The sequence below is a fragment of the Lolium rigidum genome, chromosome 3 (assembly GCF_022539505.1).
Source record: "Lolium rigidum isolate FL_2022 chromosome 3, APGP_CSIRO_Lrig_0.1, whole genome shotgun sequence".
In the NCBI taxonomy this organism is placed as follows: Eukaryota; Viridiplantae; Streptophyta; class Magnoliopsida; order Poales; family Poaceae; genus Lolium; species Lolium rigidum.
Genome location: NC_061510.1, coordinates 178,932,932 through 178,960,821, shown reverse-complemented (window position 1 = coordinate 178,960,821; position 27,890 = coordinate 178,932,932). Strand labels below are relative to the sequence as shown.

Below are 27,890 nucleotides of genomic sequence, written 5' to 3'. Positions count from 1 at the left end.
CGGGCCAGGTCTAGGCCGCGCCTAGGGGTGGTCTGGCCGACCTGCTGCGCCTCTTCGTACCCCCTCTGGACTTCGTCTTTGTTTTTGTAAAATATTGACTTAGGATTTTGTTTCGTGCAATTCCGAGAATATTTCATGTACAACTTTTCTGAAATACAAAAACAGCAGAAAACAGGGAACTGGCACTGTGGCATCTTGTTAATAGGTTAGTGCCGGAAATCATGTAAAAGTGCAACGAAGTGTAAACAAAACATATATGAATTGGTGTAAAACAAGCATGGAGCATCAAAAATTATAGATACGTTTGAGACGTATCAGCTGGCCGCGCCGGCGCCGGCGGCTCGGATTCCACGCCGACGCTCGATTTTGATGCGGCCAGTAATGGCGACGCGCGATCGGCTTCCGTGGGAAACGAAGCGTTTGACTTTAAGTCCCGGTTTGGGATATGCGTCGGGACATGGCGGATTTTTTTTCAAAAGTGAGAATTATGACCCCAGCCTCAAAATCGAGCAGGGGCTGTCCCGAGAGAGCATGCCAGCCACCTGGCGTGCCGCCTCTACCACACCATACAGTGTTGCTGCGGCCGGTCAGCTCCGACCCGTGGCCTTGTAGAGGACGGTGCATGCCGACAAGATGGCTCAAGGACATATCCCATCAGCGACTGACCAAGACCACGTGGGTGATGGCTCCCAAGTGCAGTAGATCAATTGTAGTACTTTTCAATAAGAAAGGTTGTCGAACCCACGAGGATCTAAAGGTATTGGTTAGCGGATTTGACAAGTAAATAATAATAAAAATGTAGCAGCTTTTGATATTTTGGGTGTATAGTTTGCAATAAAATAAAATGCAGAAAGTAAATAGCAATATGTAAATACCCTCAATGAGAGAAAGTCCAATCCTCTATGCAGGAGGAAAAGCTCAAGTTTGTGTGTGCTTATATGAGACAAGTGTTCCAGAGGGTGGTATGGATTTACTAGCATTTGAGTTCTACACAACATGGTAAATATTTTGTCAAGTTTCATTCCCTTAGAGGCGGAGCCTAAATTAGGTGCATCCATAGATATGCGAAAATGCATCCCTTATGATGGGTTGTAGAACCATTCTAAGAATATGAATCATTATGACATAAATGTCCCACCATAGCAATAAGATCAATTGTCCCCAACATAAGTCCCTCTAACGGAACTCAAAGTATTGGAAAATGGTTCATGTCATTCCATCATTTCCAACACTCATTCATTACATTAAAGTGTAATCCTATGAGCTCATATAGGTGAAGTAATATGTAGTCGATGTTCGCATAAAACCATCATAGATCAACATAAAAGATAAAAACTTGACCAAATACTCATTGCACATCATATAGAATCATTGCTAGGTCATCCTATGCCCTCTGGAACATGGGGAACTACTAACAAATGTCAAACATGTTATCGACCAGAGGCATAATGATTACAACACAATCTAAGTATAGAATCTTTCCACCAAATAATGACAAAGTACTAATAACAAACATGCAATTAGCCTTTAAAATAGTATCCGGGGTTCAATCAAACACGAACTATGAGGACGATGAAGTCGATCTCGTAGATGGTGATGGCGGTGATGATGGTGCTGATGGAGATGATGATGGAGATGCCTCCCCTACGTCAAGGAGGAGTGGTGATGACGATGGCGTCGATTTCCCCTTCACCGGAGGCATCGATGCGGCAGGAGTTGCCCTCACCCGGAGTAGGAGTGGACTTTCGCCTTCGCCGCCGTCTCAATAAATCTTGCGAAAAATATGTCTTAGGTTTTAGGCGAAACGGAGGTGTCTATATAAAACGGGGCCCGAGGCGACGCTCGAGGGCAAAAAGAGCATAGGTGGGGCACCACCTGGCCTCTTTTCCCCCCTCGTGGATCTCCTCGCGTGATTCTTTGGCCCTCGGTGCTTCTCCAGATGAAAAACTGATCATGTATTTTTCCTTCGATTTTTAGGTGTTCATAAGGTCCCTGAAACAATAAAATACGAAAAATAAGGTTTTCTGCCTCCCAAAAATTAAATACCAATGAAAGAGACTCTGTAGGAAAATCCCAGAAATCAACTAAAAATACATAAATAATGGTATGATGGTAAATATCAATGAAAAGTAAACATATGTAACAATATTGATGATGTAAAATGCACGTATCAACTCCCCCAAGTTCAAACATTTGCTCGTCCCTCGTCCCCAAGCAAATAAGCGAATACATCATATCATGCATCAATGAGCTTATGGTTGATAAAAAATACGAGCATTATTGCATCATCAACTTATGCATATTTGATTGTCTTGTAAAATCTCTGAATTAACAACCATACGAATATGGACTTCATATAATAGAAACTCTAGCAACTAACCCTTACCATTTGAACAAGACTAACCATTGCATGTTGAATAATTGAACAATATTTCATATATCTCATCTCTATATGATTGGCTTTTTACCAGCTTTGTTTTCCTTTTTTATCTTGCCTTTGTAATGAAGATAAACTCTCATAGAGCAACTAGTTACAAGAAGATAATTTTGTAAACAACAAGATAAACATGAAGTTTGACTTTGTCAAACAATTTGCCATATTATCAATGGGATCAGTTAATAGTCTTGCCCCCTAGTAACCAGTAACCAGTATAAACTTTTTTCATAGATCTTTCAATTAGATCATATGCATTACATCCACCTTTATCTTTCACTTTTCAAAGCTGACCGAATCCTCGTGTGCCGATCTTTTCATGCACAAACTTGTTTTATGCATATGTACTGAAATATCCATAACCATCAGTTTACCAGTTGATTAATAACTAATAGTAATAAGCTTTTTTCCGCTCCACCTTGAGGCTTCAGCAGATGCAGCTCCTGCCACTTGTAACGCGCGTGCACCAGCACAGGCCCGGCCGGCCGGCCTGTCCTAGTACATGCCTACGAAGTTCCGCCATATTACGACATGGCGTTGTGCAAGACGACATGCTAGCGAGCTACCTATCGGCGAGCCGATGTCAATGCGAGAGAAGAAAGCGAAGGTGATCGAGAGATGATTACAAATACAAAAGGCCGCCCAGCGTACCGTACAAGTCGGGGTGCTGAGAGCTAAATCTAGTTGCAAATGTTAGTTTATTTGCCTTGTGTGAGCTAGGGTGTGGGCCGGCCGGCAGCCTGTCGCGAACGCCCATATATACATGTTCTGAAGTCTGGAGGTGTAATTTCCAGTTCATTAGCTAGGTAGCAGGCAGAGCTCGAAGGTGGTGGATTCGATGGCGGGGAAGTGGAGGCAGGACAACCCGTTCGAGGAGGTCGAGATCGAGGTCAACCCTTTCTCGGTACGTTCCAGAGCTTCCTCTTGCCGCATAACATATATCTACCGTGCTCGATCATCATGCAGAGTTTATTTACAGTTGAAAAAACAATCGTACTTCTCTTGATATGTTCGGCAGGGAGTACCATACTCCTTCCGTTCCAATTTATGGTAAGTATAATTTTACGTGAAATTAAACTTCGTAAAGTTTGATCAATTATAAAACAAATATATTTTTGATAAAGATCGTTTTATTACTTAAACTTCAAGCATTACATCCGGTCTTTGCAGAGCTAAGAATGTACATAGCCGCACCAACATCCAAGTATCCAATGGTCCAAAAATAAAGTAAATGCGCAATACAAGTGATGAACTCCATGAACGCCAGGTCCTGTCCACAAATTACGACATCATTCATGTTGAAAAAAATAATAGCAATCGCTCCCATCCTAATAAAAACTTTAAACCTATGATCCACCCTAATGCTACGTGTCGGGTATTAGGTAGAACCATTTAGGTGAATAGCCATATAGATCTAGCAAACTGACTTTGAAAAAGTAAGTGTTTGATAGTATCATCGTACTAATAGAAGACACCATTTGTACTTCTATGACAATTACGCTTTGCAAGGTTGTATTTAGTAAGAATAACCCCTATGAAAATGCCATGCAAAGAGCTTAGACTTTAACAGAATCTTCATTTTCCATATCTTTTTATTCTTATCTACCGGCATGTCAGTACGGATCAATGCACTACATAGATTCCGCAAAGAATTTTCCACTACGCTAACTAGACCGTATCTAGAAGCTGAAACAAAGCATTCCAAAGGATGCTAGACTTGGACCAACGCACCACTAGGGGAAGGCCTATTATCGACGCATCAATTTGGGCTATCCCCGGCGCACGGGCGCTCACCGGCGGGAACAGGCCGGTGGTATTGGGTTACTGCCGGCGCACCGGGCCAGGTGGCACCGGCGATAAGGCAATACCACCGGCGCTCCTGCCTCGTGCGCCGGCGCTAGGACCTGCCACCAGTGGCGCTCGGGCGTGCGCCTCAAATTCCGCTATCCCCGGCACGGGTCTTGATGGAGAAAGACCCGTATAAAAAGAAAAAGTGTGAATCCCAGGTTTCCAAAAAATACCTGAGACAAAGCTTTTAAGTCGGCATACTTTCTCATCAGGATGGTTTGCTATATACCCTCTTTCGAAAGGAGCTTGAATAGAAAAATATATCAACTTCTATAATATAAAATCAATATTATTAGAATCAAAATATATTTTCATATTATATATTTTTTATATCATGCTGTAGATAATAATAATTTTCCATATAGGCGGTCCAACTTTACAAAATTTAACGTTAACAATAACTTATATGCCATGTATTTTGGGACGGAAGGAGTACCGGCAGATTAATTAGATCAGTCCTTGTCCAACAACCCCTCAAAAAAAATCTTGAATAGCCTACATGCTAATAAAGATTGGCACCGTTAGGCTGCTCATAGTGGGGAGTAACATAAGGTGGTGTCATGCATAAGTTACTAGTCTATGTTACTACCTTCATAGTGGAAAGTAACTTAGAGATGATATCATGCAAAGTCTCATTTATTATGTTGTAGACTCATTTTGCTTTGGGTTGTGTGATGTTATGGTAACATAGCTAGTTACCACCTCCCTCTCTTTCTTCATTTATTGCTATGCCATGTCACCAAAACACCTTGAAATGTGTGATGTTACTACCTAAGTTACTCCCACTATGAGCAGTCTTACTAGCCTACAGCTGGACTCCAATACTAACGCAATTTTTTTTTCTTATTTGGAAAAGGTGGTTAATATCTCCGACTCTGCATCAAAGGTGTTTATTTAAATTTTATTTAACAAAGATCTTACAAGAGCATACATCAAAAAATTCAAAGCTACTACCACCTACAACAGCTAATTACCAGGGCATCACCAATACTACCACAACCTTAGTTTACAAGTTAACCAACTGATTAACCAAATGATCTTGAATGAAAGCATCAGACACCTTCGGGGTACATGACAATTCAGAAAAAATATGCTATATATTGTGAATAACACGGATTAACCAGCTTGTACTTTGTTTCTCAAAAAAAATGGATTAACCAGCTTGAGCAAGTCAACTCCAACTAGGACCACCAAAAATCTATGAGAAGAAATTCATAATTGTCTCTTGTTAAGTGTAGCATTAAGGATACAGTGATTCTTAAATTGATTTTGTGCATTTCATATTCTTTGTTGTAGTTAACTCTACTTAACTGTGCCATGATCTGACAAATATATCTTTGTATTTATGTAGCACCCACGCCCAACCCCACTCCCTCCGGAACCAGTTAATTTCTACAATGACATTGGCGCACCAGTAAATATGCCTCTTGATACCAAAAAGGTATTTGAATTCCTTCACACTAAAGTAGCATTTGCTATATATACTATAATGCCTTCTGTGATGATGAGTTTTAAACGGAAGGCCCTAGGCCCGGCTTTATATATAAAGCCAACACGGCAACCACAAAGTAGCGATACAACTCACACCACAAACTGGTACCTCAAAGTGCTGATAACTTAGTACAAATACGTCAAGTCTGGTGCCTAAGATAAACACAAAGATGCAAGGGGAGACTAAAGAACGAAGAGCGGCATGAAGACGTCAACGGCGTCCGCGTCCATCATCCCGAATCCGCGCATGTAGCCTCCTAAGCTCGTCCAGCGCCGCGTCCAACAGTGGTCGGTCCCTCCGTCTGACCAGTACCCTCCAGCTCTGCATGTAGATAGACATTTTGAAGATGGCGTCAGCCGGGCTGGAGATGAGTGAGCCCTCGATGGCTAGCTTGTTGCGAATGTTCCAGAGCGCCCAACATTGCGCAGCGAAGGTAAACCAAGCTATCCTACGGAGTCTACCCGACAAGCCGTTGGCAATGGCGACAAAATCCGCAACCCCTGCTGGGTTCCATGAGCAGGAGAGGAGCTCCCTGATTCCTGCCCACATAAAGACGGCAATGTGGCAAGTGAAGAAAATGTGGTCACAAGTTTCCCATTCGCCACATAAGGCACATCGCCCGTTCGATGGCCCGTGCCGCTTGACAAGTTGATCCCCGGAGGGGAGCCTCCCCCGGATGAGTTGCCAGAGGAAGACTCGGATTTTTGGAGGTACCCTAGTGCGCCAAATATCCTTGAAGTGCGTAATCGTCCCACCCCGGGACAGTTTGGAGTACATCGAGGAGGTGGAGTACTCTCCGGAAGGCTCCAGCGCCCATCTAACCACATCCGCGCCCTCAGCGGCTGGCGATAGGTCGAAGATCCCGCGAGGTTGGTTGTCCCACTCGACCCTCTCAGCAAGGCCGAAGGAGCGCCTGAAGCGAATCGTCCAGCCATCGTTGGACCTAACCCCTTCCACGGTCGCGAAGTGGTTGTCGCAGCATGCGAAAAGACGGGGGAAGGTAAAGCGAAGGGGCCCCGTGCCCGTCCACCAATCCAGCCAGAAGTAGGTCCTCCGCCCACTACGAACCTGGTGCTTCGCTCCCAACTTGAAGTACCATTTGATCTTCTGGATGGCGTTCCAGAACTGTGATCCTTTGGTGGGAACTGCCGGGGAGAAAAGGTCGTGGTCCCCCAGGTACTTGGCCCGAAGAAGGTCTGCCCATAGGCCTTCCTCGTTTTGATAGATCTTCCAGATCCATTTCAACATGAGGGCGATGTTCATGAGCTTGGTGTTGAGGATCCCCAATCCTCCAAACGCCCGAGGTTTGCACACCGTGGCCCAGTCCACCATGTGGTATTTCCGCTTGGGACCCGCTCCTTCCCAAAAGAAGCGGGAGCGGTGTTTATCCATTACTGCGTGGGTCGTGTCATGCAGCAAGTAAAGACCCATAGCAAAGAGCGGTAGGCTGGAAAGGCAAGAATTGGTGAGCTCCAGTCTGCCAGCTGCAGCAAGGAAAAGACCCTGCCAAGGCTCTACCCTGTGGCCAACCTTCTCAGTAAGGAAGTTCCAGTCAGCCACCGAGAGGGGGCGGTCGCTGACAGGAAGGCCGAGGTAGTGAAACGGCAGGCTCCCCAGCCCTACGGCTAAGAGCGTCAGCCACTCTTTGACGCTCCGGATCGTCGACCCTGAGCCACGACGGCTTCGCTCTTAGCGAAGTTGATCTTAAGGCCTGACATGTTCTCAAAGCAGAGAAGCAGGAACTTAAGATTGGCCAACCCGGTATCAGAAGGTTCGATCAGAATCAAGGTGTCATCCGCATATTGAAGATGGGTTATCCCCCCGGGGATCAGGTGGGGCACCACACCCTTGAGGTGCCCAGAGATGGTGGCTCTAGCGATGATAGCCGCCAGGGAATCCACCATGAAGTCGAACAGGATCGGGGAGAGAGGGTCCCCTTGTCTCACACCACGAGCGTTCCTGAAGTTCTCCCCAATAACCCCGTTCACGTTGACCGCAGTCTGGCCACCCGAGACCAGCTGCATAAGGCGATGAACGATCATGGGGGAGAAGCCCTTTCTCAGCAGAACTTCACGAAGGAAATCCCAGCTGACTCGATCGAAGGCTTTCTCGAAGTCAAGCTTGAGAAGGAGGCCCTTGAGTTTCTTAACCCTCAACTCATGGCGATTTCGTGGAGGGCGAGCACACCCTCGTGCAGGCACCTCCCTTTGATGAAGGCCGATTGGCTGCGGTCAATGGTCCTATGCGCAAGGGGGGCGAGTCGGGTAGCGTGATGATGAGTTTGTCTTCTCTTGGAGTTCTGCAAAATATTTTAAGCTTAATTATGTGTATTTGTACACAAATTAATCACATAAGTTTTAAATCAAGTGCTACATATTCCCGGTCACATTATTTTCACTAATAATATCCTAGGAAATAACAATCAAGGTTATCATTCCCTCACAAAAAAAATTTAAGGGTATAACTGTGGCATTTCGACATAGGAAGTGACTTTTCAAATGAAGGCGCTGATTACTGTTGTAAATCTGGAATTTCCTTAGTCTCCCTGTTGTTGCACTACTCTAGTTTTTTTTCTATATCATTCACAAATCATTTTGATGGTGGCGCCTACAAACACAGGACCTGAAGAAAAAAGAGAAAGAACTTTTGGCTAAAGAGGCTGAGCTGAACAAGAGAGAGCAGGTATGCACTAAAATCAAGTTGGCTTGCCATTTCCTTTTCGAAAACATTTCTCTAAGTATACAGCTAAATTTCACATATTTATGTAGTTCCTGTTATTATATTTTTATATATCCATTCTGAAGTTGCATGCTTTCTTCTGATTCCATTTTCTCTAGGAGATAAAACGAAGGGAAGAAGCTCTTGAAAGAGGTAAACTTTGACGTAATCGTACTCAAATGTACAATTAATCTATTTGAAACTAGGCACAATTACTTATCTTCCCCCCTTGACCTTACGCAGCCGGAGTTCGCATAGAGCCTAAAAATTGGCCACCATTCTTCCCCCTCATTCATGTGGATATTTCAAACGACATACCTGTGCACTTGCAGCGAGTGCAATATGTTGCATTTGCATCGCTCCTAGGTACAAACAAGATAATGCCAAAGATACTTAAAATTCATATATAAATGAGTATTGGTGCCAAAAAAATCACATTTTTTTCATGCAGGTTTGATTATATGCCTCTTCTGGAACTTCATATGTGTTACTGCTGTCTGGATTATAGGCGACGGTACGTTTAGACAAACTTTCTTTATTTATGTTTATGACAATCCTTGGTAATTGTATGATATTATTTCGTACGTTTGTATTGTTTTAGTTAATCTTCTTTGCTTTCTACATGCAGCTGCAGGCCCTAAGATCTGGTTCCTGGCAATCATATATTTCGTTACTGGAGTTCCAGGTGCCTATTATTGTTGGTACCGACCTCTATATCGTGCGATGAGGTACACTATTTTCTCTTTCTGATTATATACTATGAAGTCTTCAAATATTTGTAGTGCATGGTTACCAGTGGTTACAATCTCTTGTTCACGAGTTGATATATGATCATAATTTCACTAGGAAAGAGAGTGCGTTCAGATACGGATGGTTCTTCATGTTCTATTTTGTAAGTTTTCTGTACAATATTGACAATTTTGAATGCATGTTAGATCCTCGTACAAGGTACCCGTTTCAGTCGGATAACTGATGTTTGTGTTGATTTTGCAGTTTCACATTTGTTTTTGTGTATTTGCATCTGTTGCGCCGTCAATTCTGTTTGTGGGACGTTCACTGGCGTAAGTTACATTTCCAGCTTATATTATGATGGAGTTTGCCGTCTAACTCATTTGTCAGCACATAAAATAAATCATAGTTTGCTCTTTTTGAAGTATATGTGCTGTAAAGCCGTCCATGTTAAAAAAAATAAAAAAAATTAACACCGTCAAAAGCCGTTCATGTTGTTATCTGATGCTTGGTAATTCATTTTTTTTTTTTTAGAAAATAACTCACCTTATTTGTCTTCCCCTATCATTTGCAGAGGAATTTTTCAAGCACTCAGCGTAATAACGTACAGCGCTACGGTTGGGGTGAGTGGATATTACATCAATTTATTTCTACCATTTGTGAACCAAAACACAACAGGGCCTGAAGGCACATTTTGAGAACCAAAACTCAAATTTGAGTGAAGATGTTTCATTTTGTAAATCCAAAGTTGAATCGGTAGTTTCGTTATCCTAGTCTAGGGCAGTTCAAAACCGATTGCTCCATCAGTCCGGAACCTCCCTTTTCAACACTTATACATGAATTGAACACACTGTCTTTATATTTTTCAGATATTCTACTTCATTGGTTTCACCTTGTTTGTCCTGGAAGCGTTGCTGAGCATATGGGTCATGCAGGTATAGGCAGTGCATAAATTTCCTACTGCAGAATACCAGAACTGAATTCTGCATCTCTCTGAAAATTAACTTGTGCTTCTTCTACTTGCAGAAAGTATACTGGTATTTCCGCGGAAGCGGGAAGGAGGCGGAGATGAGGCCTGATGCGGCATCGCGCCGTCCACCCTTTTGACGTCTTCGTGGCTTTGGTCGGGGGAGAAGATTAAAGCTTGGAGATTATTAAATTTGTGTGTCACCGTTCGATTGAGCTAGTTATACTTAATCTTAGTGCCAGAATTCGTGTATATCTGAATCACAACCGAAGAATGACATCATATATTTTTTCTGAATATCATTTTCCGACGCTGCTATAAGCTAGCGTATCATTTCTCGGCAGCTTGTTGTCACGCATAAATGCCACTGTACCAGTCTTTCCAGGCATACATAGCTGGTTTTAATCTAGAAGCCGTCGCAATCAAGTTGGCGTGGATGAGGCGGCAAAGAAAGTATACTTACGAGAGAAGAAAGTAAGAGGCCCGATCATTCGAACGCTGATGCCTGTTTGACGGCAATAAAAAGTAAACACGGCGGCCGGACAAAATCCACGCGGAAACCGCTAAATTTTTCCATGGTTTTATACTATTCCTACGATTTCTAGATGTGATGATGCAACTTCTCGCAAAGACCAACTGCTCCCTGTGTAGAACAGTGAGGAGTAGTTGAGGTCTAATACGGCTGCTGCCGCTGCTTCTTCTTCGTCTCTCTTTGCACGGTTGCACCTGACCCTAGGCTAGGCAGAAGCAGAGGAAAGATCCATGGCGGGGAGGTCGAGGTATGACAACCCTTTCGAGGAGGGCGGCACCGACGAGGTCAACCCTTTCGCGGTAAGGCTGGCCGACCAGCTCGAGCTACTCTTAATTCTCTCCTCCTCGTGTTTCACCGAGATCAATCACCCTCCTGTCCTATTTGACTCGTTAACTGATCGTATCCTCTTTTATGTTCTTGCTATGTAGTATCTGCCTCTGTTAGTCAATATATTGCCATGTGAAATCATTTGTAGCATGGATGTGTGTAGTGGCCCACTTTAAACGTAGAGTTCTTACAAGTTGTTTGTAAATGTTTCCGTAAAAAATCATTTGAAATAAGTCCATTGTTGCTTGTCCAAGCTTTTTGTTGTGCCATAACATAAGTGTGATAGAGCAACACCTTTTTATATAGAGATGAAATAGTAGTAACCTAGATCCCCCAACAATTGTTTGTACATACACGGTTACACACACCTGCTACATGCTACAGATAAGATAATAAAAAATGCTGACCAAAGGAGAATGATCCTCGCTTGGCTAGACTCTTCCAGCGGATAAACGCTAGGATGATAGTCCACACCTTCCAGAGAAATTACCGCTAGGTGGGGATTTAAACCCGGGTAGACTGGTTGCACACTCGCTAGCTTTGCGACCGAGCTAGCACTTAGTTCCGTATGAAACTTAAATGAATCGCATCAGCCGAGGATTAAACAAAATTATAGACAACCATATGTCCAAATTTTTCTACAACATAAGATAATTGATTGATTATTATCACACCTGGAACAACGAGTGTTTCTTGCACTGTTGTAGTACATACTCAACAGAATACTTGTACAATTCGCCAACAGAACTAAAATAGAAATAAAGAAAGGTTGCATAACCTTAATGTTTCACATCAAAAATTAGGAGTTAGTGGTCAATTCACCAGTAGTTGTCTTTTCTTTCTGACGAACTATTCTGCACTATAGATGGAAAGCTGAATATCAGACTGTTGCAACATGGTGTCTTTGAATTTGGTGAAGTAAAACGAAATAAGAGAACTCTTCAGACATTAGAGAAAATGGCTAGTTGTAGTTCTGTATGCAAAAAACCTCTTGTAGCCCGGGCTACATGTCGCCCGGTTTTTTAAAAAAAGTTTCAAAACTTTTGATTTTATAGTTTTAGAAAATTTACAAAAAAAATACATAGATGTAGAGAATGTTGGAATCTATCAATGTGTAAATTTTTAGATTGAATTCATTGTATTTTCCTTCAGTAAAAATGACAAAATGTCACAAAATGACAAAATCTAGATTATAGTTACCAATGATGAAATCAAGATTCGTTATTTTTGCTGAGTCCAACTACAACACATCTCGTTCTGAAAATTTGCCACATTCGTAGATTACAATATTTTATATATCATGGTATTTTTTTGAATTTTTTTGACATGTCTAAAATGAAATTTTCATAGATTCAAAAAACGGCCTACTGTACCTCGGCCTAAGTATCACAGCTCTTGTATGCCATTATAATGATTCGCCCTTCTCCTGTACCAGGACAAAGCTACTAGGGGAGCACCAGCTGCTCAATCCAGTCATTCTGGAGGTTCATTCTACACAACGGTGAGTTTTCAATGAATCAAGTTCATAACAAAAGTAAAAAAAAAATGCGTTCCTGTCTGCCAATCATATCATATGAACTCGTCTTGATGCAGCAGTCACGACCTACTCCTCCCAGCAACACCCGCCTTTCGCCTCTTCCTCCTGAGCCGGCCGACTTCTATAATGACTTCTCCTCCCCAGTGGACATTCCAATGGACACAGGCAAGGTAGTCACGCTACGTCACTGTGGTTTTAAATCCTTCGATGTATGAACTTTCAGAGTGAATTCAGCACAAACAAAGGATTCAAAATGAATTGATTAAACTCGTCTATCTTGCTTACTAATCAAGTAATCATACGCAGGATATGAAGACAAGAGAGAAGGAGCTTCTGGCAAAGGAGGCCGAGCTAAGCAGGCGAGAGAAGGTATCTGAATAACAGAGGAGACGACGTTTTGGTGACCCTATTACTACCTTATTTGTACTCTTTATATTGTCCAAAATTTAGGTGATGTGTTCAACCCTTGTTTGTACCATGTAGGACATCAAACGGAGGGAAGAGGCTGCAGCGCGAGGTGGAGCTTCTGTTCTCTAATTTTCTCTCCTTTTTGTCGTCCTCTTTACCTTCCTGTAATTTGAGGTTGCCTCCCTTCTTTCTTTTGCAGCTGGCATTGTCATAGAAGAAAAAAACTGGCCACCATTTTTCCCCATCATTCATCATGACATCAACAATGAGATACCTGTGCACCTTCAAAGGACACAGTATGTCGCCTTCGCATCGCTTTTGGGTATGTTTTCCATCACATCTGCTCAAAATGACATTCTTACACATCAATAAAGCTATTAAATATAGATATGTAATGATTTATGTCACCACCATCCTACATCAGTTTTGAGACGTTATTTCATGATTCTGATAGACAAGGTTAATCTATTCGCTTGTCTGTTTGGCAGGGTTGGTCCTGTGCCTGTTTTGGAACATAGTCTGTGTTACTGCTGCTTGGATTAAAGGGGAAGGTATTCAAAATAATTACAGCATACAGATTTATTTCCGGGGACTATAGCAGAAAACCTAGGTTCTGTATGCAGTGGTCATCGTTAACTGGCCATAATTTGCTTCGATTTCTTGCTTCCTGGGTGCAGGTCCCAAGATCTGGTTTCTTGCAATCATCTACTTCATTCTTGGTTGCCCAGGTGCCTATTATCTTTGGTACCGACCACTTTACCGCGCCATGAGGTACATTTGACCATGTTCAACTTCAGTTTTGATGAAACATTGAGCTTTTTTCTTCTTTCAAGCAATAAATCGTCATTTTGATTGTGTTTACAACTCATGTTACAGGAATGGTAGTGCTCTGAGGTTTGGATGGTTTTTTCTGTTCTACTTGGTAAGTACCCTATGAAGTTGATGCAAAAACAGAGTGCATTCAGATCCCCGTGTTACATTAGCTATTTAATCAGCTCATTTTGTTCTTGCTGATTCCGAACAGGTTCATATTGCTTTCTGCGTGTACGCAGCTGTTTCTCCTTCCATTCTATTCGTTGGAAAATCACTGACGTGAGTTCTAAAAAACTGCTTTACCTCCATTTCGCTCACAAACTTTTTCTTGAACAAACAAGAGCATCATTTTTCATAACAAATCCATTTTTTCTGTGTTAACATGATACTTCCTAGATTTGTTTCTGAAGCAGCTATATAAGAATTCTGATATATATTCCTTTCCCTTCTTTACTCTTTACTCAGAGGGATTTTCCCCGCGATCAGCTTAATAGGCAAAAGTGTCATAGTCGGGGTGAGTCTAGCTGTTTACCTTCAGGAATTCACAGTAGTCATTTTCAATAATAAGTAAACATTATTTTTAAGACTTTAAACATCTGATCTGCAGATTTTCTACTTTCTTGGCTTTGCAATCTTCTGCCTCGAGTCGTTGCTAAGCATGTGGGTCATTCAGGTGCTACTTTCTCTTCATCTATCTCGACGCCTGTGCTTGTATTGAGTGGATTCTGAGCAGTAGTAGCTTGTGTATCACTAAATTATCTGATCACGTAAATTATCTGATCCATGCAGCGTGTGTATCACTACTTCCGTGGAAGCGGGAAAGATGCACAGATGAAGCGTGAGGCAGCACGCGGCGCAGCAAGGGCAGCATTTTGAGTAGTATAAAAATATGTACATGTGTATTGTATATGCATACTTTTTTACTAATAGTTTTTAAGGTACAAAGGCTTGTAATATAAGATACATGCAATGCAAGGTTGTGGTTGTAGTTGTTGTACACCAAGTTTTCAGCTTTTCCTTGAGATTTGCCCCTGGTCTTATCGCAGAAATTGGGGGCTCTATGCCCAATCTAGTGTCAGGACTTATTTCCAAAAAAAAAGTATATCATTTTGCGTTTAGCAAGAATTGCTCTTGCTAAAAGAGAAGTCTTAAATATTTAAAACTTGTATCCAACATGTAGTTACGGCTTAACTAGAGAGTTGGGCGTATCTCAAGCAACATGGTCGCAAGAGGAAGTATTAAGAGTGAGAGTGTATGTTGGTCTTATACCCAAGGTCGTCATACACTTCGCGAGAATCGGAACAATAATGTTTTTAAATAGGTTTGCAACCTACTCCTATATTAAGAAATCACCAAAAGGGAGTTTGCTCATGGACCTTGGGCCATATGGAACTTCCCAAGGGCAAAGCCACATTCGCTCATCAACATCGGTCCAAGTCATATGTGACTCCTCACATCCTAAATAGAGCTCAGGGGACATGTAGTTAGGGACGGTACCCTCCTTTTATGGGGTGCACCGGTGGAGATGCCCTAAGGGTAGCCAAAGGCATCACCGCCACATCAAGATAGCTCCTATGCCCGCAAAACCCATCCATGGGGAGGACAAAAGGGGCCAGCTCTCGGAAACAGCCATTCTTGATTTCATCATTAGCAAAAGAGTATTAACACTTCACGGTAACAATGGCAACTACTACCAGATAAGCTCCGTTATAGTACTTAAATAGATGGAAAAAGGCAGAAAATTAACACACCCAAGGGACATGGCATACTTTAGCACTTCCCAGTAACTAGATATCCTATGTTATTCCTAACTGACGGCAAAATGCAGAAAACTAAAACACCTGGGGATTCTTTGCGAATAAGTATAGCGGTAGCAAAGATTACTAGTACTAGATGTGCTCTGTTATTCTTTAACTGACAGCAAAATGCAGAAAACTAAAACACCTGGGAAGCTACTTCTTTGCGAAAAAGGATAGCAGTGACGCTTGTCCATCTGAAGCAGTTTTTGGGCCTTTTTCTTTCCTTTTAACAGGACCAACGGTCGATCTACCAGCGTTCTCTGTCTTCGTCTCTGCTTTGACTTCAGTGTCCTGGATCTTCCTCTTGATTCCGGAAGTATCTTGTTTCTGGTTTAATTCCAGAACATCTTCTCTCTTAATGTTATGAGTAGTATAAAAAGTTTGTGGTTCCAAAGTAACAGATTCATCCTTAACTGCACTAGAACACTCCTTCTCTGCAGGCTGCTGTTTGTCTGCTTTGTCTAGTTGATTTTCTCCCAGTTCGCAGTCCTCTTTTGCAGTTCTGGATGCTTGTGTTTCTGCAACCTCTGGTGAAGTCTTATCAGGCTTCACTGATTGCCCATGTGCAGCTGATTTCTTCATGAAGAATTCTGAAATAGGCCTTCCGCTAGGCCTTATTTGTACCTGCACTTTCACAAGTAGTAGAGAAGAAAGCATGTCCTGTTGTGCTTTGGAAAATACAAGGGAAAAACTATCATCTGAATCTGACAACTGGGAGGGAGTTACAACTTTTAACGTATACCACCAACAACTGGATACTGGATAAATTTTAGCTAGTATAGAACTGTACTTCCATTAAATTTAATATTTCAATGATCTCATAGTTATGACGATCAAACAGCTCAACAATGATACCTTCAGATAGCACATGCAACAAAAGGAGAAGATACTAGCACTGATTAAGCATATTATTTTATAGTAGATAAGAAAACCATGTTTCAATATATTCAGTAGTGAAACCCACATTTGCATGTTACTTAAATAAAAAAATACTTCGAAGCTATTAACATGTCAGTAGATATCAAGAAATCGGTTCGGTTGATATTTATATCAATATTCAACAAACATAAAAACACTATGTTTCAGGAAGAAAAGATAACATTACGTGTGCAAGCTGAGCAGTTTCACTCATTTTACCCTGCCAACACTAGGCAAGGCCAGTAATATACTGAGCATAGCAGATCGTGTGACAACCAACATTCAGTTTAAACCAAAACAGAGTCCTACATCTAAAACTAAACGGCAATTAGCAACAGAATGTAGTAACCTACCTCTTCGATGCACTCGGGGCCATTAAAAGAAGGTTTGCCCATTGCAGTTGTCACTGGATACCAAACCTGCAGAAGGGATCCATTAATTATCATTATATACTCATGTTACAACCTAATGTCTATTTTCGCCTGTCAGGCGTTAACAAAGTTAAAACAGATGATTCCCAGACGATACTGTTCAATGTAAAAATGGTATATACAATATAGATTTGTGTGTACTGGTAAAATGATGTGTAGCATGGACTTACTAGATCAGCTCCTTCATATGGTACAGTAATTTCTTCAAGCTTCAGAGATGAATTGTGCAACCAAGCATTAACAGAGTATTTATCACCCAAGATCACAGGCATTCTATCTGTCATCACAGAGAAATCTCAAATTGTGGCATTTTATCTGTCATCACAGAGAAGTCTCAAATAGAACCAAACCTAATCATAGGTGACTGCAAAAGCAACCTTGCTGCAGATCAGTTGCACAAAAAATTTGTGTGCAGACATGTTTCCTTCATCTACTACGGTACTACTACCATAATGAAGCATCATCCAGTTTCCCCATTAAACTGAAGGACAGGCCTTAGTTACTGCCACAGTGCCGTAAATGGGACAATTTGCATAGCCATGACACAACAATCTCTCAAAAATGTGGAATTATTCCTCAACGGTATTGCCATTTGCCAAAAAAAAAAATTACTATTAATGTATATTCAAGACTGGGAGTTGGTTTCTGTTGTACATCACCCCCCTCCTATAGGACATAGCGCCTTCACACTTTTCCACTTCCCTAAAAGATCTATGACAAAAAGTAACAAACAAACTAAGTGAACGAACAGACTGTATGTGGAGGTAGTCGAGCTCGAGCTAACCGGCATCATCGTTGCAGCGGGAGGCACCATGGGGCAGCCTGTGCCGGAGATGGCTCCAGCCTCCACGGACGGAGGTGCAGGGGGCGGCGAGGCCTTCTTCTTCGTCGCCCGCTTCCACGGTGCCGCCGACGCGGGGTCGCGCGGAGACTTCTCGCCCTTCGTCTTCGCGGCGGACTATGCGCCGGGGACGACAGTGAAGTTTTCAGCGGCAGGAACCACGGCCGGCCGGGCCGACGAGGCGTGGGGACGGCAGGGAAGTTTTCAGCGGGGGTAGCCACGGCCGGCCAGGCCGACGAGGCGCGCAGCGGGGGCTCCAAGTTGGGAACCGGCGAGCAATGAAAGGTACAGAAAAGATTCGTCTGTCATGTACTTATGGCCGAACGGAGCTGCAAGCATTCACTACCTCTGCTCTGCGCAACAGACCTAAGCACTGTCCAAAAAGGGAGATACAAATATAATACGTACCTGAATACACTGACATATGGAGAAGGGCAGGGAACATGATTGGTCTAGAAATAGGGAGCATCTACACCCCAGATCAGAAACGCATTTCCGAACACTCTCCCATGTCCATCTTCCACAAAATTATCCACTGAAGAGCTACAAATTAAGTAAGGCACAGGTGATACATCTCTGTAGCAAACTAACTTGACCATCATTTTTTTTCGAAATGGGGGAAATATCACCCCAGCTTCTGCATCCAAAGGATGCACACGGCTTTTTTTATTAGATTATTCACAACACCTTACAAGAGCAATACAAAAGATCAAACTCGAAGCCACCTCACTAAACCTACGGAGGGATGAAGGGGGTGACAATTCACAACCTCACATCATCCAAAAAACCAAATGCCTTCCCAGGCCGCCCAATAGCAGATGAGAAGCACATCCAGTCAAGCAGACTCTCAGCGCACGCCAACACACACGCCATAGAAGTTGCTAAACGCCTTCTTCCCCGACTCCATCTTCAAGAGAGATCATCGCATTGGCCATGCCAGGCCTGCCATCGATGCCGCCACGGCACCAGACGACTCCACCATCCTGTGCGCGTCCATCACACTGCATCCGTCTCCGAGACACCACTGCACCATGTCGCGGCGACTCGACGACACCGGCACAGCAGAAGCACACCGCTCCACCTGAGCACCACCACCATCCGTTGTCTGCTCCAAAAACGATGCCCCCAACAGGTAGAACGGCGGTGCGCGCCGCCATCGTCCGATCCGGGAGACCCGGGTCTAGGGTTTCCCCTGGAGCAACCCAGGCGAAGAACGCAGACTGCAGAGACAATGCCTTCAACAAGGTAACGACGAACTGCGCCGCCATCATCCGCCATGACCGAAGTCCGGGCCGGCTTTCACCGGCAGCTACGCCTCGCCATCGGGAGCTAGACGACGGATCGCGAGATCCGCCAAGGCTAGCCACACAACTAGCCGATCTCCTCCGGCGAAGGAGAAGACCACCACTGCGGTGCCACATCAGCAGCACCAGACGCCCGCCACCCGCCGCCAGGTCGACGCCGTCACCGCCATCCAGGGCTGCCGCCCTTGCTACCGTGGTCCCAGACCTGGACGAGGAGCAGCACCCCGCAGCCACCCAAGCCCGGCGAGGCCAAGGCGAGGAAGGGAGAGGAGGGCCACGCCGCCAGGCCGGGACCATCCCCCCAGCGCGGAGGCCAGCCTCCCTACCGCCGCACCAGGGGACCCGCGCGCAGATCCCCGCCTCCCCCATCACCGGCTGCGCCAGGCTTCGCCGGCGGCAGCCTCAGGGGACGGCTAGGAGAGGGAAGAGGGGTGGGGAAGGCGGTGGCGGCGGGGGGGTTAGGGTTTCCGCACTTGAGTCGCCAGGAGGGGACCACTAACTTGACCATCATGCTAGAGCAAAACAAGAGGGCATGATTTAGGCCTAGAGTGAACTCTAATGAGTAATGAATGAAGTGATCCTCCTGCTAAAAATGAACAAAGTGACGTGGCTAGCACCATGTGTTGGCGCCCCGGTAGCCAGTGTTGCGGTATCACTGAGAAGGATCTAGTTATCCCCCTTGATGTCGGCATATTTGCCGAACCTCGCTAACAAATCCTGTGTGTTGTTTTCGTGTGATTTCTTGTCCTCGGTAGAAATCCTGTGCTTCTGGCTTTCTAGCATAATTTAATATAAGATATCCGAGACAAGCTAACTTGCTCAGCCTATATATCTTAGTGACTCAGTCTACATCTGAGGTGTCTCAAGTTGTACGTGTTACTTTCAGTAGTTTTACTTGTAAATTTTTGAACCTACATACTACATACATCTTATACAGTGCCTTCTTCTAGATTTATCAGTAAATGCATAGCAAGAGGAAAAACATTTATCTAGGAGTTACATTTGCTAGTTGAACTGCAAATGCAGTCGTATTTTGAGAATCTTGAATGGTTGATTGATCATCACATTCGTAACCAAGATATCAATATTTGACTCACCCTGTTTACAATCCACATTCGTAACTGATACTATCGGCACTTCTATTTGTGTCAAGCACTATCCGTGTTCGACTCCGACTCCGAAAAAAAGGTGGTTCAGGTTACGATGAGCAACATCCGTATGTATCAGTTTCATTTTCACCCATAAGTACAATAACCAGATATAAATGTGAAGATCAAAACAAACAGATGTTGTCACTTGTCAGTTATCGTAATAACCGTGAAGCCAAGTTCAACAGGAAAAACATTAAGAAAACTGAGAGCATGTAAAGTGTTAGTCAAATTAGTAAATGCATTAAAGATCTGACATCATGGGGGAAAGAGTCCACAACTAACCATGAAGCCATCCCAATGAAGTTGATGAACGAGTAGTCAAAATGGTAAATGTGTGAAGGCTTTCTCCTGGCAAAAGTAGCATGGCAAATAGCAGATACATTAGAATTGCAGATAAATTATCGGTTAGAATTTTGAGTGAGGACCACTTTACAGTTCCATGTTTCAATGATTTTGAAATTGACACTAGGCACACTAATACTAATACATAAATAGCAAGCAGCAAAAAGAATTACCAACAAACAAAAGAGCAACACTATAAAAGCTTTTCAAAAGATGGTGTAGGCGTGTAGTTAGGCAACAAAATATCAGTAAATTTGATGCATGCTATGAATTTACTAATACTGAAATGTTAATGCAAAACATTTAGAAATGTTCTTCTATCCACATCCAGGTGGGTAGGTATCCACCCTCGGCATACAGTACATTTTGCACATGCAAAATACAATCCAAAAGGTCATTTTTTAAATCCTCCCAGATGGTGAAATTTACAATGCGGAGACACGCGCTAAGATCACAAAAAAATGTTAAACCAGTCAGACAAGTTATTCCAATCCCTTCACCAATTTTGATCTACACAATTGTGAATACAGATTATCGAAGTATAAAACTCTGATGTACGAGTTTGTGTAGATAAAGGACTCAAAAACTGGAATACACAAAGGAACAAAAGATTTAGACAGGTTCAGGCCTCCTATTGAGAACAACCTAGCAAGGGATCTCTTCCATCTTCCCATGTCATATGAGTTGGTCAATCATGCTTCTGATAGCACTGATCAAGACACATGGACATACTCTTGGGAAAGCAGTTACTCTGTAGCTAAGGCATGTGACTTTTTTATGCAGCTTAAGCATCCTTCTGAACTCCGCTCTGCTTTTCGGTGGCTATGGAGATCATGTTACCAGGAAAAGGATAAGAGTTTTCTTTTGGCTCTTGCTCCAGGATCTGCTTCAGAGAACAAAAAAAATCTTCTTTGAAGATTACTCCTGTGTCCTCTGCAATGGCAGTTTGCTAGAAACTAGAGACCACCTATTTTTTCACTACACCGTTATCACACTATTACGCAAAAAAAAAAAATGCAGTACAGATACAACAGTATAGACCCATACGTCTACTTAATGTAAGCTTTGAAATATTTACTAAAGTAGGTACTAATCGCATTACGGAGATTGCTCATAAGGTGATTAGACCTACTCAAACAGCCTTCATACCAGGACGAAATATCTTAGAAGGGGTTGTCATGTTACATGAGACTATCGATGAACTTCATAGGAAGAAGATCGATGGGGTGTTGTTTAAAATAGACTTTGAGAAGGAGTATCAAAGTGAAATGGCATTTCTTGCAGCAAACCTTGTGTACGAAAGGATTCCACCAGAGTGGTGTGAATGGATTGTGCAGTTTGTCCAAGGATGTAGTGTGGGAATAAAGGTCAATGATGATATTGATCATTACTTCCAAACTACTCCCTCTGTCCCTTAATATAAGATGTTATTACAACCTGATAACTCATGTATTGGTTGTAATAACATCTTATATTATGGGACGGAGGAATAGAAAAGGATTGCCAAATTGAGACAGGGTGATGTGTTGTCTCCGACGATTTTCGATATAGTTGAAGATATGTTGGCAATCCTAATTGCTAGAACAAAGGGGGATGGTCAAGTAGGAGGTATCTTCTCACATCTCGGCGAGGGAGGGGTTTCAATTCTACAATATGTTGATGACACAATTTTGTTTATGGAACACAGCTTAGAGAAATCCGTTAACATGATAGCATCGTGCATCTTTGAACATTTATCTAGACTTAACATTAACTTCCATAAGAGTGAGATATTCTGTTTTTGAAAGGCAGAAGATGAAGAACAACAGTGCAAACAAATTTTTGGTTGATTCTGGTTCTTCGCCTTTTAGACACCTTGGGGTTCCTGTCCATTGCAGAAAAATTCGAATTCAGATTGGTGTCCAGTAGAAAGTCGCTTCGCAAGGAAGCTTGGATGCTGGAAGGGCAGGTTGCTTTCACACGGAGATCGACTTGTTCTTATCAACTTGGTTCTGGCTAGTCTATCTATGTTTATGTTATCGTTTCTCGAAATACCCAAAGTGGTAAGGAAGCATCTAAACTTTTACAGATTACAGTTTTTCTAGCAATGTGATGAGAATAAATGTAAATATTGTTAACAAAATGGAATATAATATGTAGACCTAAAGATCAGGGAGGCCTAGGTATAGAGGTACTTGACCTTAAGAACACGTGTTTACTTTGCAAATGGTTGTTTAAATTACTAAATGAAGAGGGTGTGCCCCAAGATTTGCTACATAACTAGTATCTCAAAAATAAGACTTCGTCACAAGTTCAGGCAAAGCCTACAGGTTCTCAATATTGGAAGGGTGTTATATGGGTTAAAGATCACTTCTTTAACAGAGGATTCTTCCAAATTGGAGATGGCTTGAATACCTGGTTTTGGGAAGATATTTAGTAAGGCAACGGAATGATTTTTCCATTGCTAATGTTTTATCACAGGTTCCACTCAATATTAATTTTAGACGGACTTTAATTGGTGATAAGTGGACTGCTTCGCTACATTTATCCAAAGATTGATGATGGTACATTTATCGGATGAACCAAATAGGATTCTTTGGATGCTGACATCGTCAGGGATCTTTTCGGTGAAATCTTTGTATAGCGGCCACATGAATGGGCATACGAGATTTCTTAACAAATACCTATGGAAATTAAACATCCCACTTAAGATAAAGATTTTTATGTGGGGTCAAGAACTGACGATCCACGGGACCAAAACCGCACAAACTGCCCAGCGTCGGCCGCATTGGCCTGCCAGACACACCAGGATGGGGATAGAGCCATGGGACTATTATTCCGTACAACTCCGCCTCCCCTGTCGAGACTCCGCCGCCAAGAACCACACAAATCTAACATAGAAGGTACTTAAACTGCGGTACAGTACAATGATCCATGGTTCCCCCTACCTTCTGGTGCCAAACTGGCCGCCCGAGACGAGGGGAACCACATCTAAACTCACAGGTATCTAGAGGTTTTTCTTCCATATATGTCTTCTCCAGTTCTCCCTGACCCATAAGCAGATAAAGAATACTTCTAAGCGATGGCTAAGTGCAGATCTTCAGTCCTTCCTGGTGGACCACCACACTCATGGACCTTGTCTGGCGGTTTGACCCAACGACTAGGTTGACCAGACAACATATATTACACACTGATACACTGTAATCAGATGAATCTATCTTCAAAAATTTACCTTCAATCCTAATGAAACTAATCTCTGATACATGGAATTTATCTGTAAGCAATAAACCCAATTAACACGCAACCTAATTATTCTTATCTTTATGGGTTACCAGACAAGGTTCAGACGCATAAAACCTCATGATTTTGAACAACAGCAATAAAACTAACTGAAAGTGAAACATCTGTAAATCTCTCTAGCTCAGGTATGGAACTATCAAAGTGTTGCCCTACATACAGAATGGAAACATAGCAAGATAACAAAAATAGTGGAATTAAAAAAAGGCCCAGTTAATCTATAAATAAGAATATAATGGTGCCTGCGATGAAAAAAAAATCCAGACCTTCTGAATTTTTCCATGTGTCAAACAGAGCAGCAAAAACAAGAGGCCTCTGATCTTGGAAATAAATGTAATATGGTTGCTTTTTTGATCCATCCTTTTTCCACTCAAAGAACCTGCACCAGTGTGAAACATCAATGCATGGTTAACACAAGAATGTAGTCCGCAGACTATTTGTTAACTTCACTTGAATAAATTTACACAAAAGTAAACACGTATCAACCACATAAGCAGCACATCATAGATTCACACTGCATAAGCGTTGGAAATATCACACTCGTTAGGGTTTCTAGGTCGAATTGTGGTGTCTGTTCAATCTAGTCAATTCCTAGTTGACCAGGTCAAAGTCAAGTCTGGTCGCTCCCTTGCTACTTACTGATTGATGGTGTGTCTGTCAACTCACCTCTTACTTTAAGGACGAGGGCCGCAAACAGCCACCATTGATTTTCATGCCCGCGGTAGGCCCCCTACTTACGGGGACGGTTAACCACCGGTATGGAATCTCAGAGGCAGTGTAACCTACCTAAATTAGCTTATTTTATTGCTGTCACATACTCATATATCTACAGGGTCCGGGTCTTTATGATGGGTTTAGAAAACTGAAGTACTGTACGATTAGAAACAATTTGTGATCAAGGTCCAAAACCATTCTACTACAACCTTAATAATATACCAGTGCATTGAAAAAAGCATGTTAATCAATAGCACACAAACCTCAGACATTGAGCATCCCAGAACATAATTACGCACAATAACAGATCCATATGTAAAAGTTGCACATGATAACAGTGATAACAATCAAGTGCATGTCCATACCCTTCTACTGCAACAAGACACCTATTCTTCGGGATAAGTCGCCGAAATGAAGCCTTTTCCTTTATAGACTCTGATCTAGCATTGAACTGCATAACAAAATAAATTAACTCATGTCCTGAAAAGACAATCAGTTACGGAATGAAACCAGAGCCATGGGAAGAAAATCAAGCTCCACAGCAGGTACACTCGAAGACCTATGATGCGCCCAGAGTGGGGTAAAAATCATAGAGTTATCAACCAATGCCATGCAATCAAACATGAATTAGACGGACTAAAAACGGTATATTTCATATGGTGATATGGATAGAATCTGTTGATGTAAAAAGAACTTCAGGGCGGCACGTCCAATTCTTCTATTCCCATTGAAATATAGACAAAAAACCCAGGAGTACAAATATCCTATTCCTGGCAAACTTCACATCAAATAGCTTTTTGGCTGTATAAAAAAATTATCCATCCAAATCAAAAGCATTCATGTCAAAATGTGATACCAACTACCAACGTCAAGAGCGGACCTACATGCCTCCGCAAGGGCCATGTAGCTGTAACAATAGCTACATTTTTTGGAGGAGTAGCGGGAGCAGTGGGAGAGTTTAAGTATTTAACTGCATTTTTTCTATTAATGTAAAGCAGTTAAAGGTTACAAAAGAGGTTTAAAAGATTTTAAATAAAACATAACCATATAAAGAGCCTGAGCGACGACTTCCAGTTTTTAAGTTGTATTACCGTGCGTTTTTTCTTCACGCTTGCTTATAGCAAGATGCACTTCAAAAATGCAAGGGAATCATACAAATTAGTGAAATCACCGGCCTCGTCGCAGAAAAACAATAGCGGTGAGCATCACCCGGTTAATTCACAAACTATAACAAGTTTGTTGACGGAGTATGTGTGTAAGATCTGTATGTTCTTGGTGGGATAGTTTCTGGTAGAGACTTATGGAAGCAATGAAAGTACAAACACCCCATCATAGTCGAGCCTAATCTGCAATCTATTATGTACCAAAACTTCCCAAATTGCTATTGATCTGTAACAAGAAAATGTTATAAAAACAGAGGGGGCAGTCCATACCATCCTGAAATGGTCGAGTTTCTCGTTCTTGCCTGTGAAGCTGGGTACAAGCCCCCACTTCATGCACTGGATAACTGGCACGTGCTCCTCCGCGCCTCCTCCTCCATCTCCGTCGTTGCCCCGCGCACGCGCACGCACGGCCCCAACCGGGAGGTACGCCCCGGGCGACACGTTATACGACGGCCGAAACCTGCATACAACAACAACAAATAAACTAACTACTGAAGAAAACACAACTTCCTTGGCGACGCCCTAAACTGGAGATTTTCCTCCTACCTATCCATCTGGAGCGTCGGCACCGCGGGAGCGTCTTCTCCGCCGCCGCCGCCCGCTCCCCCGGCGGTAGTGGTGCTTGGGAAACCGAAAGCCCTGGCGGCCTGCGCCGGACTGAGGGTACACCTGGCCCGGCCGCACATCTTGGATTGCTTTTGCCGCGAACCAGCGTGCTGCTCTTTGCTGCTTGGTTTTGGGACTTGGCGGTGGGAGGACGACGGCGCCGAGGCCGGGATTGGGTCGCGGAAGGGGAAACTATTTTCTTTCGTTATTTTTGGGGAAGAGGAAGGAAAACTTGTACTAGAACGGTGGCGCCGAGGCCAGGATCGGGGCGCGGGAAGGGGAAACTATTTCCATTTTTTTCTTATAATAACACGACTATAAGAGCAACTCGCAGATACCGCATATCAGCATCTGATTTGGATTAGTCAAACCCCATCTGCATCGCCGCCATGTTCACTCCTCGCCTACGAGAAATTCGCACGACTTCGGCGAGCAATTGAGTAGATCCACCGCCGCGGCAGCGCCATGGTGTGTGACGGAGGTCGAGGAGGCCGCAGCGGAGGGAGAATGGGCAGCGGCAGATCCCCTTCCGTCTGCGCCCGCGCGCTGTCAGCCGCCGAGGAGCTAGAGCGCGCCCCCGATGTCGCGGTTCGACCAGGGCGACTACGTGGAAGACGTCGACATCCCAATGCTCGTCGCCAAGCTCGAGCACGCCGCCCTCGCGCTGATGGCCGACGACTTCGTCCCCGACTCCGCCCTGGGCACCGTCACCAAGCTGCTGAAGGACAAGACCCGCCATGACGCCAACAAGAAGGTGGAATGGCTCCACGAGCAGGCGGGCCAGTACGCGTGCTACATCAAGCTCTCCGACTCCGACAAGGAGAATTGAGCTGCAACTCCGTCGTCGCGGCACGAAGCTCAGGTCAGGTATCTCGGGCTAGATTTTGGTAGTCCTCAGCGGCCGCGGCGGCACCAACCTAGAAAGCGGAGCACTAGGCTTGTGCTCCGCTGTTCAACTCGTTTTCTCTGAATGTATTGAACAATATGGCGTAAATGTTTGTTTCAAATTATGTAGTTTAGTTTTCAGTTTCTAGTTTGTGTGCTTGTGTTTCAACCCGTAAATCTCGTTTGGGGTGGCCTCCTTTCTAACATTTTGGGTCATTCTGAACGTTCAGAGATGGTAAACCTAGAGAGGGGTAAATAGGTTTCTACAAATTTTGATTCTTTCTTTGCAATATTAGGCTTTGCGGAATATAAAGGTGAGCCTAATGCAAACTAGGTGAGGTACCCTATATGGTAATACAAGTAACTCGAGCACGGAGGCTCTCACAGGCAGTTGTATCACAAGTAAGCAATTCGGTTAGAGATAACCGATAGCACGCGGAGACGAGGGTCTATTCCCGTGTTTTCTTCCTTTGCAAGAAGGTACGTCACGTTTGGAGGGGTGGAGGTCCCACGAAGGATTCTCCAACGCCACGAAGGCTCACCCTATTCTGCGGAGCCTATCCCACGAAGGAATAGCTCACTCACTTGTGGTAGACTTTGAGGCAGCCTCCAAACCTTCACAATCTTGTCAGGATCCACAGCCCGGATGCTTCCA

General features: G+C 43.3%; 3 protein-coding genes across 3 annotated transcripts; 2 read left to right on the top strand and 1 right to left on the bottom strand.

Moving 5' to 3' along the window:
- The first annotated feature begins 3,272 nt into the window (after nucleotides 1-3,272).
- On the top strand, nucleotides 3,273-10,328 carry LOC124695867 (secretory carrier-associated membrane protein 4-like). The gene is made up of 12 exons (XM_047228671.1): nucleotides 3,273-3,370; nucleotides 5,648-5,723; nucleotides 8,394-8,456; nucleotides 8,612-8,645; nucleotides 8,736-8,858; nucleotides 8,944-9,006; nucleotides 9,127-9,220; nucleotides 9,339-9,384; nucleotides 9,486-9,553; nucleotides 9,796-9,844; nucleotides 10,091-10,156; nucleotides 10,248-10,328. Exons 1-12 carry the CDS (start codon nucleotides 3,273-3,275, stop codon nucleotides 10,326-10,328), a joined length of 861 nt encoding a protein of 286 aa, XP_047084627.1.
- A 369-nt stretch (nucleotides 10,329-10,697) lies between these two features.
- LOC124702755 (secretory carrier-associated membrane protein 4) lies at nucleotides 10,698-14,802 on the top strand. Its single transcript, XM_047234912.1, has 13 exons — nucleotides 10,698-11,019; nucleotides 12,483-12,548; nucleotides 12,641-12,754; nucleotides 12,891-12,953; nucleotides 13,068-13,101; nucleotides 13,192-13,314; nucleotides 13,481-13,543; nucleotides 13,670-13,763; nucleotides 13,869-13,914; nucleotides 14,017-14,084; nucleotides 14,271-14,319; nucleotides 14,413-14,478; nucleotides 14,595-14,802. The coding sequence occupies exons 1-13, from the start codon at nucleotides 10,951-10,953 to the stop codon at nucleotides 14,679-14,681; spliced, it is 942 nt and encodes a 313-aa protein (XP_047090868.1). The 5' UTR covers nucleotides 10,698-10,950; the 3' UTR covers nucleotides 14,682-14,802.
- A 678-nt stretch (nucleotides 14,803-15,480) lies between these two features.
- Nucleotides 15,481-26,606, bottom strand: LOC124702754 (abasic site processing protein HMCES). Its single transcript, XM_047234911.1, has 8 exons — nucleotides 26,291-26,606; nucleotides 26,015-26,204; nucleotides 24,947-25,032; nucleotides 24,134-24,246; nucleotides 20,532-20,597; nucleotides 17,124-17,230; nucleotides 16,876-16,941; nucleotides 15,481-16,228 (listed from the first exon to the last, which is right to left on the bottom strand). The coding sequence occupies exons 1-8, from the start codon at nucleotides 26,428-26,430 to the stop codon at nucleotides 15,758-15,760; spliced, it is 1,239 nt and encodes a 412-aa protein (XP_047090867.1). The 5' UTR covers nucleotides 26,431-26,606; the 3' UTR covers nucleotides 15,481-15,757.
- Between the last annotated feature and the right edge of the window lie 1,284 nt (nucleotides 26,607-27,890).